This window comes from Podarcis bocagei (assembly GCF_964188305.1).
Source record: "Podarcis bocagei genome assembly, chromosome: 2".
NCBI lineage: Eukaryota > Metazoa > Chordata > Lepidosauria > Squamata > Lacertidae > Podarcis > Podarcis bocagei.
The window spans coordinates 1,339,031-1,351,738 of NC_138126.1; the positions used below are offsets into that span (position 1 = coordinate 1,339,031).

General features: G+C 48.3%; 3 protein-coding genes across 3 annotated transcripts in view; 2 read left to right on the top strand and 1 right to left on the bottom strand.

Annotated features, from left to right (window-relative positions):
* LOC308580709 (uncharacterized protein) overlaps nucleotides 1-12,708 on the top strand; it is a 263,178-nt gene that overhangs the window by 117,084 nt on the left and 133,386 nt on the right. The window lies entirely within an intron of this gene.
* LOC308581176 (uncharacterized protein) overlaps nucleotides 1-12,708 on the bottom strand; it is a 270,653-nt gene that overhangs the window by 73,556 nt on the left and 184,389 nt on the right. The window lies entirely within an intron of this gene.
* LOC308580638 (uncharacterized protein) overlaps nucleotides 9,025-12,708 on the top strand; it is a 327,057-nt gene continuing 323,373 nt past the window's right edge. The window contains exon 1 of the mRNA XM_081182588.1: nucleotides 9,025-9,747. Coding sequence (XP_081038714.1) covers nucleotides 9,435-9,747 — 313 coding nt within the window. The 5' untranslated portion in view covers nucleotides 9,025-9,434. The remainder of the gene's footprint in view (nucleotides 9,748-12,708) is intronic.

The window sequence follows — 12,708 nt, forward strand, 5'->3', positions numbered from 1 at the left end:
AGAGTGTGGAAAGAGCTTCAGTAGGAGTGGACACCTTAGAATTCATCAACGTAGTCACACTGGGGAGAAACCATTTGAATGCATGGAGTGTGGAAAGAGCTTCACTACTAGCAGAAGCCTTAGAATTCATCTACGGACTCACACTGGGGAGAAACCTTTTAAATGTATGGAGTGTGGAAAGAGCTTCAGTGGGAGTGGAAACCTTAGAAATCATCAACGGACTCACACAGGGGAGAAACCATTTAATTGCATGGAGTGTGGAAAGAGCTTCAGTCAGAGTGGAGACCTTAGAATTCATCAACGGAGTCACACGGGGGAGAAACCTTTTAAATGTATGGAGTGTGGAAAGAGCTTCAGTGGGAGTGGAAACCTTAGAATTCATCAACGGACTCACACAGGGGAGAAACCATTTAATTGCATGGAGTGTGGAAAGAGCTTCAGTCAGAGTGGAGACCTTAGAATTCATCAACGGAGTCACACGGGGGAGAAACCTTTTAAATGTATGGAGTGTGGAAAGAGCTTCAGTCAGAGTGGAGACCTTAGAATTCATCAACGGAGTCACACTGGGGAGAAACCATTTGAATGCATGGAGTGTGGAAAGAGCTTCACTACCAGTGGAAGCCTTAGAATTCATCAACGGACTCACACAGGGGAGAAACCATTTAAATGTATGGAGTGTGGAAAGAGCTTCAGTGCAAGTGGAGTTCTTACAAAACATCAACAAACTCATACAGGGGAGAAACCATATAAGTCCTAGGGAAGTGGACAGAGGTTCAGTTGTAGCGGAAGTCTTACAAACCATCAAAAGACTCCCAGGGGTAAGAGCTGTAAGAGTGGAAACACCTACAGGCCATCAATTAAAGAAGAGAAAGGGTTTAACTAGAAGGAGTGTGGATCCTGCTTTGCTTATTATGCAACGCTTTTTAGAGTAGAACCTTTTTCTCTCCGAGTCGACACTTTCTTTCACATCAATAACAGGAAATCAGTCTTAATTCCATGCAGCATATGTTAGCTTCTGTTGTTTGTAACGTGGTCTAGACATTTATTTAAAGTAATGAAGGTAACATTTCACAATAGTAAGCCTAATCTAATATTTAATGCGAATCTGTAGTGCTGCTGCTGAATGAGGGTGGACTGGGAGTGAGCTGGTGTTGGTGTTTGGTGGAGGGAGTTGGAAATGTTTGTATCTGGGAATGGAGAGTTTCTCAAAGTGGAGCTGAGACTGGTGGTCTTGCATGAGGAGGGAAGGGGGCACAGGGAAGAAGGGGCCGTACCAGAGCATCTCAAAGCAATGTGCTGGGGGGCGGGAACCATGGTGACACAAGTGTGTGTAGAATGCTATCCCCAAAATGAAACTGTAAGGATGAGTATAATGGGAAATGAGGTTCAGGCAGGTCCCCAACCCAGAGTGCTAAGGGTCAGCTTCCTCCAAATCTACAGCTGCCCCAAGGCAGGAGCCACCTCTGGGCCTGAGGGTGGAAAGCCTCCCTCCACCTTTGCAACTGGACATGATCCGAGGGCAGTGATGGCGAACCTTTTCCAGACCGAGTACCCAAACTGCAACACAAAACCCACTTTTTCATCACAAAGTTCCAACTACTGCAATGCACTCTGTGTGGGGCTACCTTTGAAGGTGACCCGGAAACTACAACTAATGCAGAATGCGGCAGCTGGACTGGTGACTGGGAGGAGCCGCTGAGACCACAGAACACTGGTCTGTTGTTGTTTAGTCCTTTAGTCGTGTCTGATTTTTCGTGACCCCATGGACCAGAGCACGCCAGGCACTTCTGTCCTCCACTGCCTCCCGCAGTTTGATCAAACTCATGCTGGTAGCTTCAAGAACACCATCCAACCATCTCATTCTCTGTGTCCCCTTCTCCTTGTGCCCTCAATCTTTCCCAACATCAGGGGCTTTTCCAGGGAGTATTCTCTTCTCATGAGGTGGCCAAAGTATTGGAGCCTCAGCTTCAGGATCTGTCCTTCCAGTGAGCACTCAGGGCTGATTTCCTTCAGAATGGAGAGGTTTGATCTTCTTGCAGTCCATGGGACTCTCAAGAGTCTCCTCCAGCACCAGAATTCAAAAGCATCAATTCTTCAGCGATCAGCCTTCTTGATGGTCCAGCTCTCACTTCCATACATCACTACTGGGAAAACCATGGCTTTTACTATACGGACCTTTGTTGGCAAGGTGATGTCTCTGCTTTTTAAGATGTTGTCTAGGTTTGTCATTGCTTTTCTCCCAAGGAGCAGGCGTCTTTTAATTTCGTGACTGCTGTCACCATCTGCAGTGATCATGGAGCCCAAGAAAGTCAAATCTCTCACTGCCTCCATTTCTTCCCCTTCTGTTTCCGAGGAGGTGATGGGCCCAGTGGCCATGATCTTCATTTTTTTGATGCTGAGCTTCAGACCATTTTTTGTGCTCTCCTCTTTCACCCTCAATAAAAGGTTCTTTAATTCCTCTTCACTTTCTGCCATCAAGGTTGTGTCATCTGCATATCTGAGGTTATTGATATTTCTTCCGGCAATCTTAATTCCGGCTTGGGATTCATCCCGCCCAGCCTTTCGCATGATGAATTCTGCATATAAGTTAAATAAGCAGGGAGACAATATACAGCCTTGCCGTACTCCTTTCCCAATTTTGAACCAATCAGTTGTTCCATATCCAGTTCTAACTGTAGCTTCTTGTCCCACGTAGAGATTTCTCAGGAGACAGATGAGGTGATCAGGCACTCCCATTTCTTTAAGAACTTGCCATAGTTTGCTGTGGTCGACACAGTCAAAGGCTTTTGCATAGTCAATGAAGCAGAAGTAGATGTCTTTCTGGAACTCTCTAGCTTTCTCCATAATCCAGCGCATGTTTGCAATTTGGTCTCTGGTTCCTCTGCCTCTTCTAAATCCAGCTTGCACTTCTGGGAGTTCTCGGTCCACATACTGCTTGAGCCTTCCTTGTAGAATTTTAAGCATAACCTTGCTAGCATGTGAAATGAGTGCAATTGTGCGGTAGTTGGAGCATTCTTTGGCACTGCCTTTCTTTGGGATTGGGATGTAGACTGATCTTCTCCAATCCTCTGGCCACTGCTGAGTTTTCCAAACTTGCTGGCATATTGAGTGTAGCACCTTAACAGCATCATCTTTTAAAATTTTAAACAGTTCAGCTGGAATACCATCACTTCCACTGGCCTTGTTATTAGCAGTGCTTTCTAAGGCCCATTTGACTTCACTCTCCAGGATGTCTGGCTCAAGGTCAGCAACCACACTACCTGGGGTGTACGAGACATCCATATCTTTCTGGTATAATTCCTCTGTGTATTCTTGCCCCCTCTTCTTGATGTCTTCTGCTTCAGTTAGGTCTTTACCACTTTTGTCCTTTATTATGGTAATCTTTGTACAAAATGTTCCTTTCATATTTCCGATTTTCTTGAACAGATCTCTGGTTCTTCCCATTCTGTTGTTTTAATAATAATAATAATAATAAATTTTATTTATATCCCGCCCTCCCCAGCCGAAGCCGGGTTCAGGGCGGCTAACAACAATCAAATAATCAGTCAAATCACACAATCTAAAAATATTTCATTATAAAAATTAATTAAATCAAATTGATGGCAACCAATTAAGCAAAATTCTGTGCAGGTTGCCAGAGGAGCGAGTCAGGCTGCGCCCTGACCAAAGGCCTGGCGGAACAACTCTGTCTTGCGGAAAGATGTCAGGTCCCGCAGGGCCCTAGTCTCTTGTGACAGAGCATTCCACCAGTTTGGAGCCGCAGCCGAGAAGGCCCTGGCTCTAGTTGAGGCCAGCCTAACCTCTCTGAGGCCTAGGACCTTGAGGATGTTATTATTTGCAGACCGTAGGTTTCTCTGTGGGGCATACCAGGAGAGGCGGTCCCGTAGGTATGAGGGTCCTAGGCCGTATAGGGCTTTAAAGGTTAAAACCAGCACCTTAAACCTGATCCTGTACTCCACCGGGAGCCAGTGCAGCTGGTATAGTACCGGATGAATGTGCTCTCGCAGCGAAGACCCCATAAGGAGTCTCGCCGCGGCATTCTGCACCCGCTGGAGTTTCTGGGTCAGTCTCAAGGGCAGCCCCACGTAGAGCGAGTTACAATAATCCAGTCTGGAGGTGACTGTCGCATGGATCACAGTGGCTAGGTCAGGATGAGAGAGATAAGGGGCCAACTGCTTAGCTTGGCGGAGATGAAAAAATGCCGCCTTTGTTATAGCTGTAATCTGCGCCTCCATAGAAAGGGAGGTATCGAAGATTACACCCAAACTCTTAACGGACGGTGCTGGCACTAATTGCACCCCCGCAAGAGATGGGAGTCTATTTCTTTGTATTGCTCTTTTAAGAAGGCCGCCTTGTCTCTCCTTGCTATTCTTTGGAAATCTGCATTCAATTTCCTATATCTTTCACTATCTCCCTCGCATTTTGCTTGCCTTCTCTCCCCCGCTATTTGTAAGGCCTCGTTGGACAGCCACTTTGCTTTCTTGCATTTCCTTTTCATTGGGATGGTTTTAGTTGCTGCCTCCTGTACAATGTTATGAGCCTCCACCCATAGTTCTTCAGGCACTCTGTTCAGCAAATCTAAATCCTTAAACCTGTTCCTCACTTCCACTGTGTATTCATAAGGGATTTGGTTTAGATTGTATCTTACCTGTCCAGTGGTTTTTCCTACTTTCTTCAGTTTAAGCTTGAATTTTGCTATAAGAAGCTGATGATCTGAGCCGCAGTCAGCTCCAGGTCTTGTTTTTGCTGACTGTATAGAGCTTCTCCATCTTTGGCTGCAGAGAATATAATCAATCTGATTTTGATGTTGCCCATCTGGGGATGTCCATGTGTAGAGTCGTCTCTTGTGTTGTTGGAAAAGCGTGTTTGTGATGACCAGCTTGTTCTCTTGACAGAACTCTATTAGCCTTTGCCCTGCTTCGTTTTGATCTCCAAGGCCAAACTTGCCAGTTGTTCCTTTTATCTCTTGATTCCCTACTTTAACATTCCAATCCCCTATAATGAGAAGAACATCCTTCTTTGGTGTCACTTCTATAAGGTCTTGTAAGTCTTCATAGAATTGGTCAATTTCAGTTTCTTCAGCACCAGTAGTTGGTGCATAAACTTGGATTACTGTGGTGCTAAAAGGTCTAGAACACCGGTCTAGAAAGGCCTATGTCGGCTCCCAGTACGTTTCCGAGCACAATTCAAAGCGTTGGTGCTGACCTTTAAAGCCCTAAACGGCCTCGGTCTAGTATACCTGAAGGAGCGTCTCCACCCCCATCATTCTGCCCGGACGCTGAGGTCCAGTGCCGAGGGCCTTCTGGCGGTTGTCTCCCTGCGAGAAGCCAAGTTACAGGGAAACAGGCAGAGGGCCTTCTTGGTGGTGGCACCTGCCCTGTGGAACGCCCTCCCACCAGATGTCAAAGAGAACAACTACCACCAGACTTTTAGAAGACATCTCAAGGCAGCCCTGTTTAGGGAAGCTTTTATTGTTTGATGCATTATTGTAATTTAATACTTTGTTGGAAGCCGCCCAGAGTGGCCCAGCCAGATGGGCGGGATATAAATAAGAAATTATTATTATTACTATAACGTGGCAATTCTACCTGTATATTTAATTTTTTTCTGTTTGTTTCACATTTCTTCTTTATGACTACTGTTGTAATAAATAATCCTTCATAAAAGTTATTTCCTTACATTCTTCATTAAATTGTCTTTCCATTGATCTGTAATATTATGGTATAACTCAGTGCTTTTTTTCCTTAAAAAAAAATGCTTAGGGGGTACTTGTTCCGTTCGCAAAGTAAAGGAAGGATGGAACTCTGATTAATAAGAATACACACAGAGGCTTGAACCAGCAAGACTCTGGGAAGGGTGCGTATAATCGTCTCTCTGCGCTTGTCCGATTCCCACAGCCCCCGGCCCAGGCCGTTTTATTCACAAAAGAACTTTTTACAGAGTGTTCGTAAGAACTAATCAGATTTCATCTGAGCATTTCAACAAACCCACGTGGGGGGAAAGTTAAACTACTAAAACTAATTAAGCACAAATATTTCTGGGGTAGACAAAGAAGAGTATTTAGCAACCCCGGAGGTCATAAACAAGCAATACACATGATAAGGAGGATGGCCAGGAGGACAGCGGATCAATATCACCTTCATGTGAGATCTGTTTCCTGGCCCTAAGATTAAGATCCTAAGATTACCATATAGAAACCTACTTCAAAGAAACTTGCCCACTATCTCTATGGCCCAGGATGCCTGCCTGGCGAAGCAAGAAGCAACTGGGCTGTGTACGTGACAGGAGAAATGGGCAACAGGGAAAAGGGCATGAAAAGGACACAAATGTAGAATCTTATGGGATTTAATCAGAAATTATCGTCAATATATCAAACCCAGTCAACACAATGTCTTCATGGTGGACACAATGGCTTGATGTATATTTTATAATTCCTCATGGTAATCCCATCTGATCCCTACAGTACTCTCATTTTGACTCAAGAAAATCACCACCGGGGGGAGGGGATAAATACAGTTGTAATTGGGGGAAATAAATACAGTGGTACCTCAGTTTTCAAACAGCTTAGTTCTCAAACTGCTTGCAACCTGAACTCTTCAAACCCAGAAACGAGTGTTCCAGTTTTGGAACTTTTTTCGGAAGCCGAACATGCTCTGTTCTGAGTATAACTTCCGTTTTGAGTGCCATACTTCTGTTTTCCTTGTGAGGGAAGGCGGGCCGGGCGGCAAGTAGGAATGGGATGGGGCTGCTCCGCTAGGCAGCGTTGCTGCTTGCACGGGAAGAGGAGCTGGATTGGGGCTGCTGAGCTGGGGAGGGACAGGCTCCGTCACCCTTTCCGTTGAGGGGTTTGAGGCTGCACTCCCCTCAAGGGAGAATTTGAAAGGAGCCGCCCCTCCGCCTCAGAGCCCCTGCAACCCCGTGAAGGCGGCCAGGCTGAATAGTTGCTGGGGTTGGGCAGGTGGAGGCAGCCCGGAGGCTGCATCTGAGAGCCTCTGCACCACCTGAAGGCAGCCAGCCGCTCCTCAGCAGATCTCTCAGCGCAAAGCCTCCACTTCTGAGAGATCTCCGCCCTGCTCCTGAACAGGGGTGCCTTCAGAGGTCTTCAGAGCCAGTGTGGTGTAGTGGTTAAGAGCAGTAGTCACGTAATCTGGGAAACCGGGTTCGCGTCTCCGCTCCTCCACATGCAGCTGCTGGGTGACCTTGGGCCAGTCACACTTCTGTGAAGTCTCTCAGCCCCACTCACCTCACAGAGTGTTTGTTGTGGGGGAGGAAGGGAAAGGAGAATGTGAGCCGCTTTGAGACTCCTGAAGGGGAGTGATAAAGTGGGATATCAAATCCAAACTCTTCTTCTTCTTCTTCTTCCAAAAGGTATGGAATTCTTTCTCTCTTTGACATCTGATATTGGGGGGGGGGGGTTCCACAGAGAGGGTGCCACTACCGAGAAGGCCCTCTGCCTGGTACCCTGTAAATGTGTGGGAACTGCTAGAAGACCCTCGCAAGTGGACCTCCGTGATGATGGGGGGATATTTTCTTTTCCTTGTGTTAGATGGATGTTGAAAGAAGGTGTGATTGACATGGGCATGTCTGGATCACAGGGCTAGATTCCCAGCATCCGCAGGGCTAGACTCCAGCAAAGTTGGAAAGCTCCGCCAGGGATGCTGCTTCTGTTTTCTCCGGCCAACACAGCCTCCTGCCCTGCCCTGGCACCTGGGTGGAGAATCCCAACTGGGCTATTGGGACGACAACTGGGACAGGTAAAGCCAAACATCTTCAGGCCTCTTTGCAGGCAGGCCAAAATCGCTCATTTCCCCCCAAAATATAGTCCGGCTCCCAACAAGGTCTGAGGGACAGTGGACCGGCCCCCTGCTGAAAAAGTCTGCTGACCCCTGATCTAGTAGATCCATTGTTGTAACCATATCAAAAAAGTATTTGGTATTTTGCCTTCTTTTGAGATACTTTCCCTTAGTTTTCTGTCATAGTCCAGTGATACTACTCCATTACATTCACCCGTAATAATTATATTTCTGTCATAAACCTCAGACATACTTTCCTCCAATAGTTGGAAGAAATCTCATGCGAAGAGGGGCTCTGAATCTGAAAGTCCCAGTCCCAAATCTTAATCCTGCCACCCTAAGATATTATAAGCAAGCCCCACATTCCTCTTTCCACCTGCAATAGGGAGGTTAGAACAACACTTAATACCCTGCAGGGACCATAAGAGCCACAATTGCTTTGCATTCACAAATGCTATGTGAAATATCAGTCGTGAACAGAATAATTTAAACAAGGAAACCAACAACAGTATTAAAAGAGAGAAAAACTGGATTTGAAATGACCAAACCACAAGATGAGAAGTCTCCCTAGTAAATGAGGGAAGGGGGAGTGCCATCTTTTGGAAATTCCACCTTTGAAATCTTTTGCTAGTCTTTCTTTTGAATGAGGTGGGGGGTTTTCAATCTGGCCAGTCCCCACGCAAAAGAATAAATGGAAACGAAGAAAGACAGTCACAGGTAGGTAGCCGTGTTGGTCTGCCATAAAAAATATTCTTTCCAGTAGCACCTTAAAGACCAACTAAGTTAGTTCTTGGTATGAGCTTTCGTGTGCATGCACACTTCTTCAGATACACTGAAACAGAAGTTGCCAGATCCTTCTATATAGTGAGAAGGTGGGGAGGGGTATTACTCAGAAGGGTGGTGGGAATGGGAGATTGGCAGATAGTTGAGATGAGCCTGTTGACGACTCTTAACGACTGCAATAGGTCTTGCAGGAAAAGGCAAGGGGCGAGAAGGTGAGAAATGGTTTAGTCATGTATAGTGAGATAAGAATCCAATGTCTTTGTTCAGACCACCTTCTCAGTATATAGAAGGATCTGGATCTCTTGGGAGGGGGGCAGAAAGGGGTCTCTCTCTCTCTCCCCCCCCTCACAACCCCCTTGCAGCGGGGGGAGGGGCTCCTCCTCTCTCGCCCCTCAGAGACACGACGGGGACCCTCTTGGGAGGGGGGCAGAAAGGGGTCTCTCTCTCCCCCCCCCTCACAACCCCATTGCACTCCTCTCATGGCGGAAGGGGACCCCACCCTCTCCCTGCCTGGCGAGGGGGCAGCCGGGCCAAGGGGGTCTCTGGGCGCAGGAGAGCCTGGGGGGAGGGAGGGGGGAGAGGAAAGGAAGCGCCCCTTCTCTCTCGGGCAGCCCCATGTCTCTTCCCACCCCCCCGAGGCTGGGTCCATCTCTGGGCTTCACAGAGGACCCCCCTGGGCGGGGGGGGGGGAGGGACCCCCCCGGCTTCCCCGGCTCAGCCCCTCCCCCACTCTCCTGACCCACAGGGGGAGGGGCAGCCCTTCCCTCCTCCTCACTCAGCCTCTCCCCTCCCAGCCTCCCTGTTTGCAGATTGAGAACCACCTCCTTCTCTCCCCGCAAACCCAGGTCACCCCCAGATATGATGCCCCCCCTGGCCGCCATCTCGCCCCCTGCTGTGGGGAGGAGGAGGGAGGGGGGCCAGGCCCCCATGGAGCCCCCGAGGCAGCGCCGTCCCCTCCTCTTCCCATCCCAACACAGGGAGAGGCTGCTCTATGGTCGTAGCTCTAGGGGCAAGCGCATCCCAAAAGGAACCGGAAGTGTCGCTGCTGAATGCGCCGGAAGTTTCCAGGAAAGGGGAGGAGGGGCGTCAGTGGAGAACCCCCCCCCCGCCCTTTCTATTGCAGACAAGGAAAGCGGAATAATCCGGAGCCAGGGAGGCGGAGGACCAAGAGGTAAAGGGGGAGGGAGAGAAGGGGGGGGAATAGAGGGGGGGATAAGGGGGGAGGATGAAGAGACCCCCCCGCAAGGAGAGCGCCCTCCCTGGGGCCCGTCGACAGGGGCCCCGATCCAGGCCCCGACCCAGGGGGGGGGAAGGGGGGACCCAAGACCTGCAAGGTCTCCTGGGCAGCAGCAGCAGCACCGCCAGACTCCCCTTTCTCTTTCCTGGGGGGCCGAGAGATGCTCAGCTGCCCTGGCGGGAAGGGGAAGGAGGACCCCAAGCAGGGCTGGGGGTGGGGCTGAGGCCCCCCATTCTCCCTGGGGTCGTGGGGCGCCTGGCTGGGTCCCCAAGAGACCAGCTCAGTTTGTTCTGGGGATGAGCTTTCGTTTGCATGCACACTTCTTCAGATTGGACAATTTTCTACCTGAAATTTGGGAAACACTTTCTCTTTCCTCGCAATAATATCTCTTTCAAACTGTGAACTTTCAGTCCAAAAACCTCTCCCTTTATCTTGTCCAAACAAGATGATTTGATGGTATTGAAACCAACCCTCCACCACACCTCCCTCCTCCTCCTGTTTATTCAGTTTTATTTCTTCTTCCGAAAAGTCCAAAAGATCTCTGTAAGTTGCCCATTGCTTCTTCCGTATTGCATTTTTTTAAAAAGCTGTTGCTTTTGTGGGTTGGAGCCAAAGAGGTGTTTTTCTTTCCAGAAATTTATTATATTTATCCCATACTGTAAAAAGGATTTTCTGAATAACCTGATTCATAGAGCTCTTGTGTGTTTTAGTTTCATCCTGCCATAAATAAGCATGCCAACCAAACATATTCTTACGACCTTTGTTCTAAGAAAAAACCTGCTCCTTTCCCCTTATGGGGTATCCAAGAGCCCATATAGTCCTTAAGTGGGTTCCATATTGGTAGGAGAAAATAACAGAGGCCAAGCAGAGAATATGTAGAAGCAAAGCGGCTAGTAAGCCTGGTCTTTATTGCAACAGTGTCCCCCCCCCCCTCACCACAACCAGGAGGGAGGTGTGCACGGCCTTATATAGTCTTTTGAAATTGCCCACCCAAGACCACCCCCCCAAATATCATACAGAAGGAGACTGTCTACAGCAGGAATACATCACAGGAGGCGGTCTACAGCAGAAAACCTGTCCTCAAGGATACCTGTTAATGGTCACTAACTGCATTATCTGGGCAGCCTGACCATTCTTTTGTGATGGCAAATACTTTAGTTCCTGAATCCAGGTCACAGGCCCACCCTGTTCATCCCTCCTTAAGACAGTATTTGTAAGCACAAAGACAATGGGAAGGCTTCCATTTGCCTCCTTTCCTGCAGAGGAATATTTGAGTACGTTTCTGAGCACAATTCAAAGTGTTGGTGCTGACCTTTCAAGCCCTAAATGGCCTCAGTCCTGTATACCTGAAGGAGCGTCTCCATCCCCATCATTCAACCTGGACGCTGAGGTCCAGCTCCAAGGGCCTTCTGGCGGTTCCCTCCCTGCGAGAAGTGAGGTTACAGGGGACCAGACCATTGCCCTGTGGAACGCCCTCCCATCAGATGTCAAGGAATTAAGCAGCTATCTTACTTTTAAAAGACATCTGAAGGCAGCCCTGTTTAGGGAAGTTGTTAATATTTCATGCTTTACTGTTTTTAACACTCGATTGGGGAGTGATTGAGGAAACTCAGCCAGATGGGCAGGGTATAAATAAATAAATTATTATTATTATTATTATTATTATTATTATTATTATTATTATTATTATTATTATTATAGGTCTGTGGTGCTTGATGTTTAGGCATAGTAAATATTAGGATTTAATTAGAACTTGTGTGTTATAGCGGGAATATGTTATAAGATGGTCTCCTTGAATTTTAGAGAGGGAGTTATGTAAAGGGTTTTTCATGTTTGATCCGTGTTTCTGTGTAAATGCTGTTTGTCAGACTGAGAATGTCATCAGGAAGGTCTAGGAAAGGGTGCACCTGCTTCTGAGCATCAGAAATGAGCATGGAAAGAGTTAATATCATTAACCTACCCGAATCGGCCCCCACCCTTTGTAACAAGCAGCTGTAGTTCTTTTGGGATTTAATATCAGCTCATGAAAAGTTGGGCACATGACCCAGAAAGCTGCCTGGCTCCATCCGTCTGGAGGCGGAGATATGTACCACACGCCATAGTCGAATTCGACTGTACATGCCATGGGAACGCAGAAGGGGCAAGCAAGGAAGGGGGAGACGGCCAAAGAAACCTGCTCTCACACAAGTGCCCCCCCCCGCCAATTCCGTAACATTAGCAAAGCCCAAGTTCAAATACCACCCCTATTTAAAAGAGGCCCCCGTAATGACGACACTGGACTGCCCTTTAGGGTTGCCGTAAGCTACTGTCCAGGGACGCGGGTGGCACTGCGGGTTAAACCACAGAGCCTAGGGCTTGCTGATCAGAAGGTTCGAATCCCCGTGACAGGGTGAGCTCCCCTTGCTCGGTCCCTGCTCCTGCCAACCTAGCAGTTCGAAAGCACGTCCAAGTGCAAGTAGATAAATAGGTACCACTCCAACGGGAAGGTAAACGGCGTTTCCGTGCGCTGCTCTGGTTCGCCAGAAGCGGCTTAGTCCTGCTGGCCACATGATCCAGAAGCTGTACGCCGGCTCCCTCGGCCAGTAAAGTGAGATGAGAACCGCAACCCCAGAATCGGCCATGACTGGACCTAATGGTCAGGGGTCCCATTAGCTTTAAGTTACTCTCTAAGTCCCAAAAGTGTGTAGCAACTCCGGTCTACTTTGCAGGGCTGTTGTAACAGGGACATCCTACGCCTCGGCCCTGCCTCCCCCCCCCCCGGTCGGGAAATGGGTGTGAAACCGACCGGACCCCCCCTCTCCCGGCAAGGGATTAAAAGAGATGAAGGGGGGTGTCACCTTCCTGCCCTGGAGGACTTTTTCGGAGGTGGGGGTAGGTCTCTTTCCCTGCTGTCTC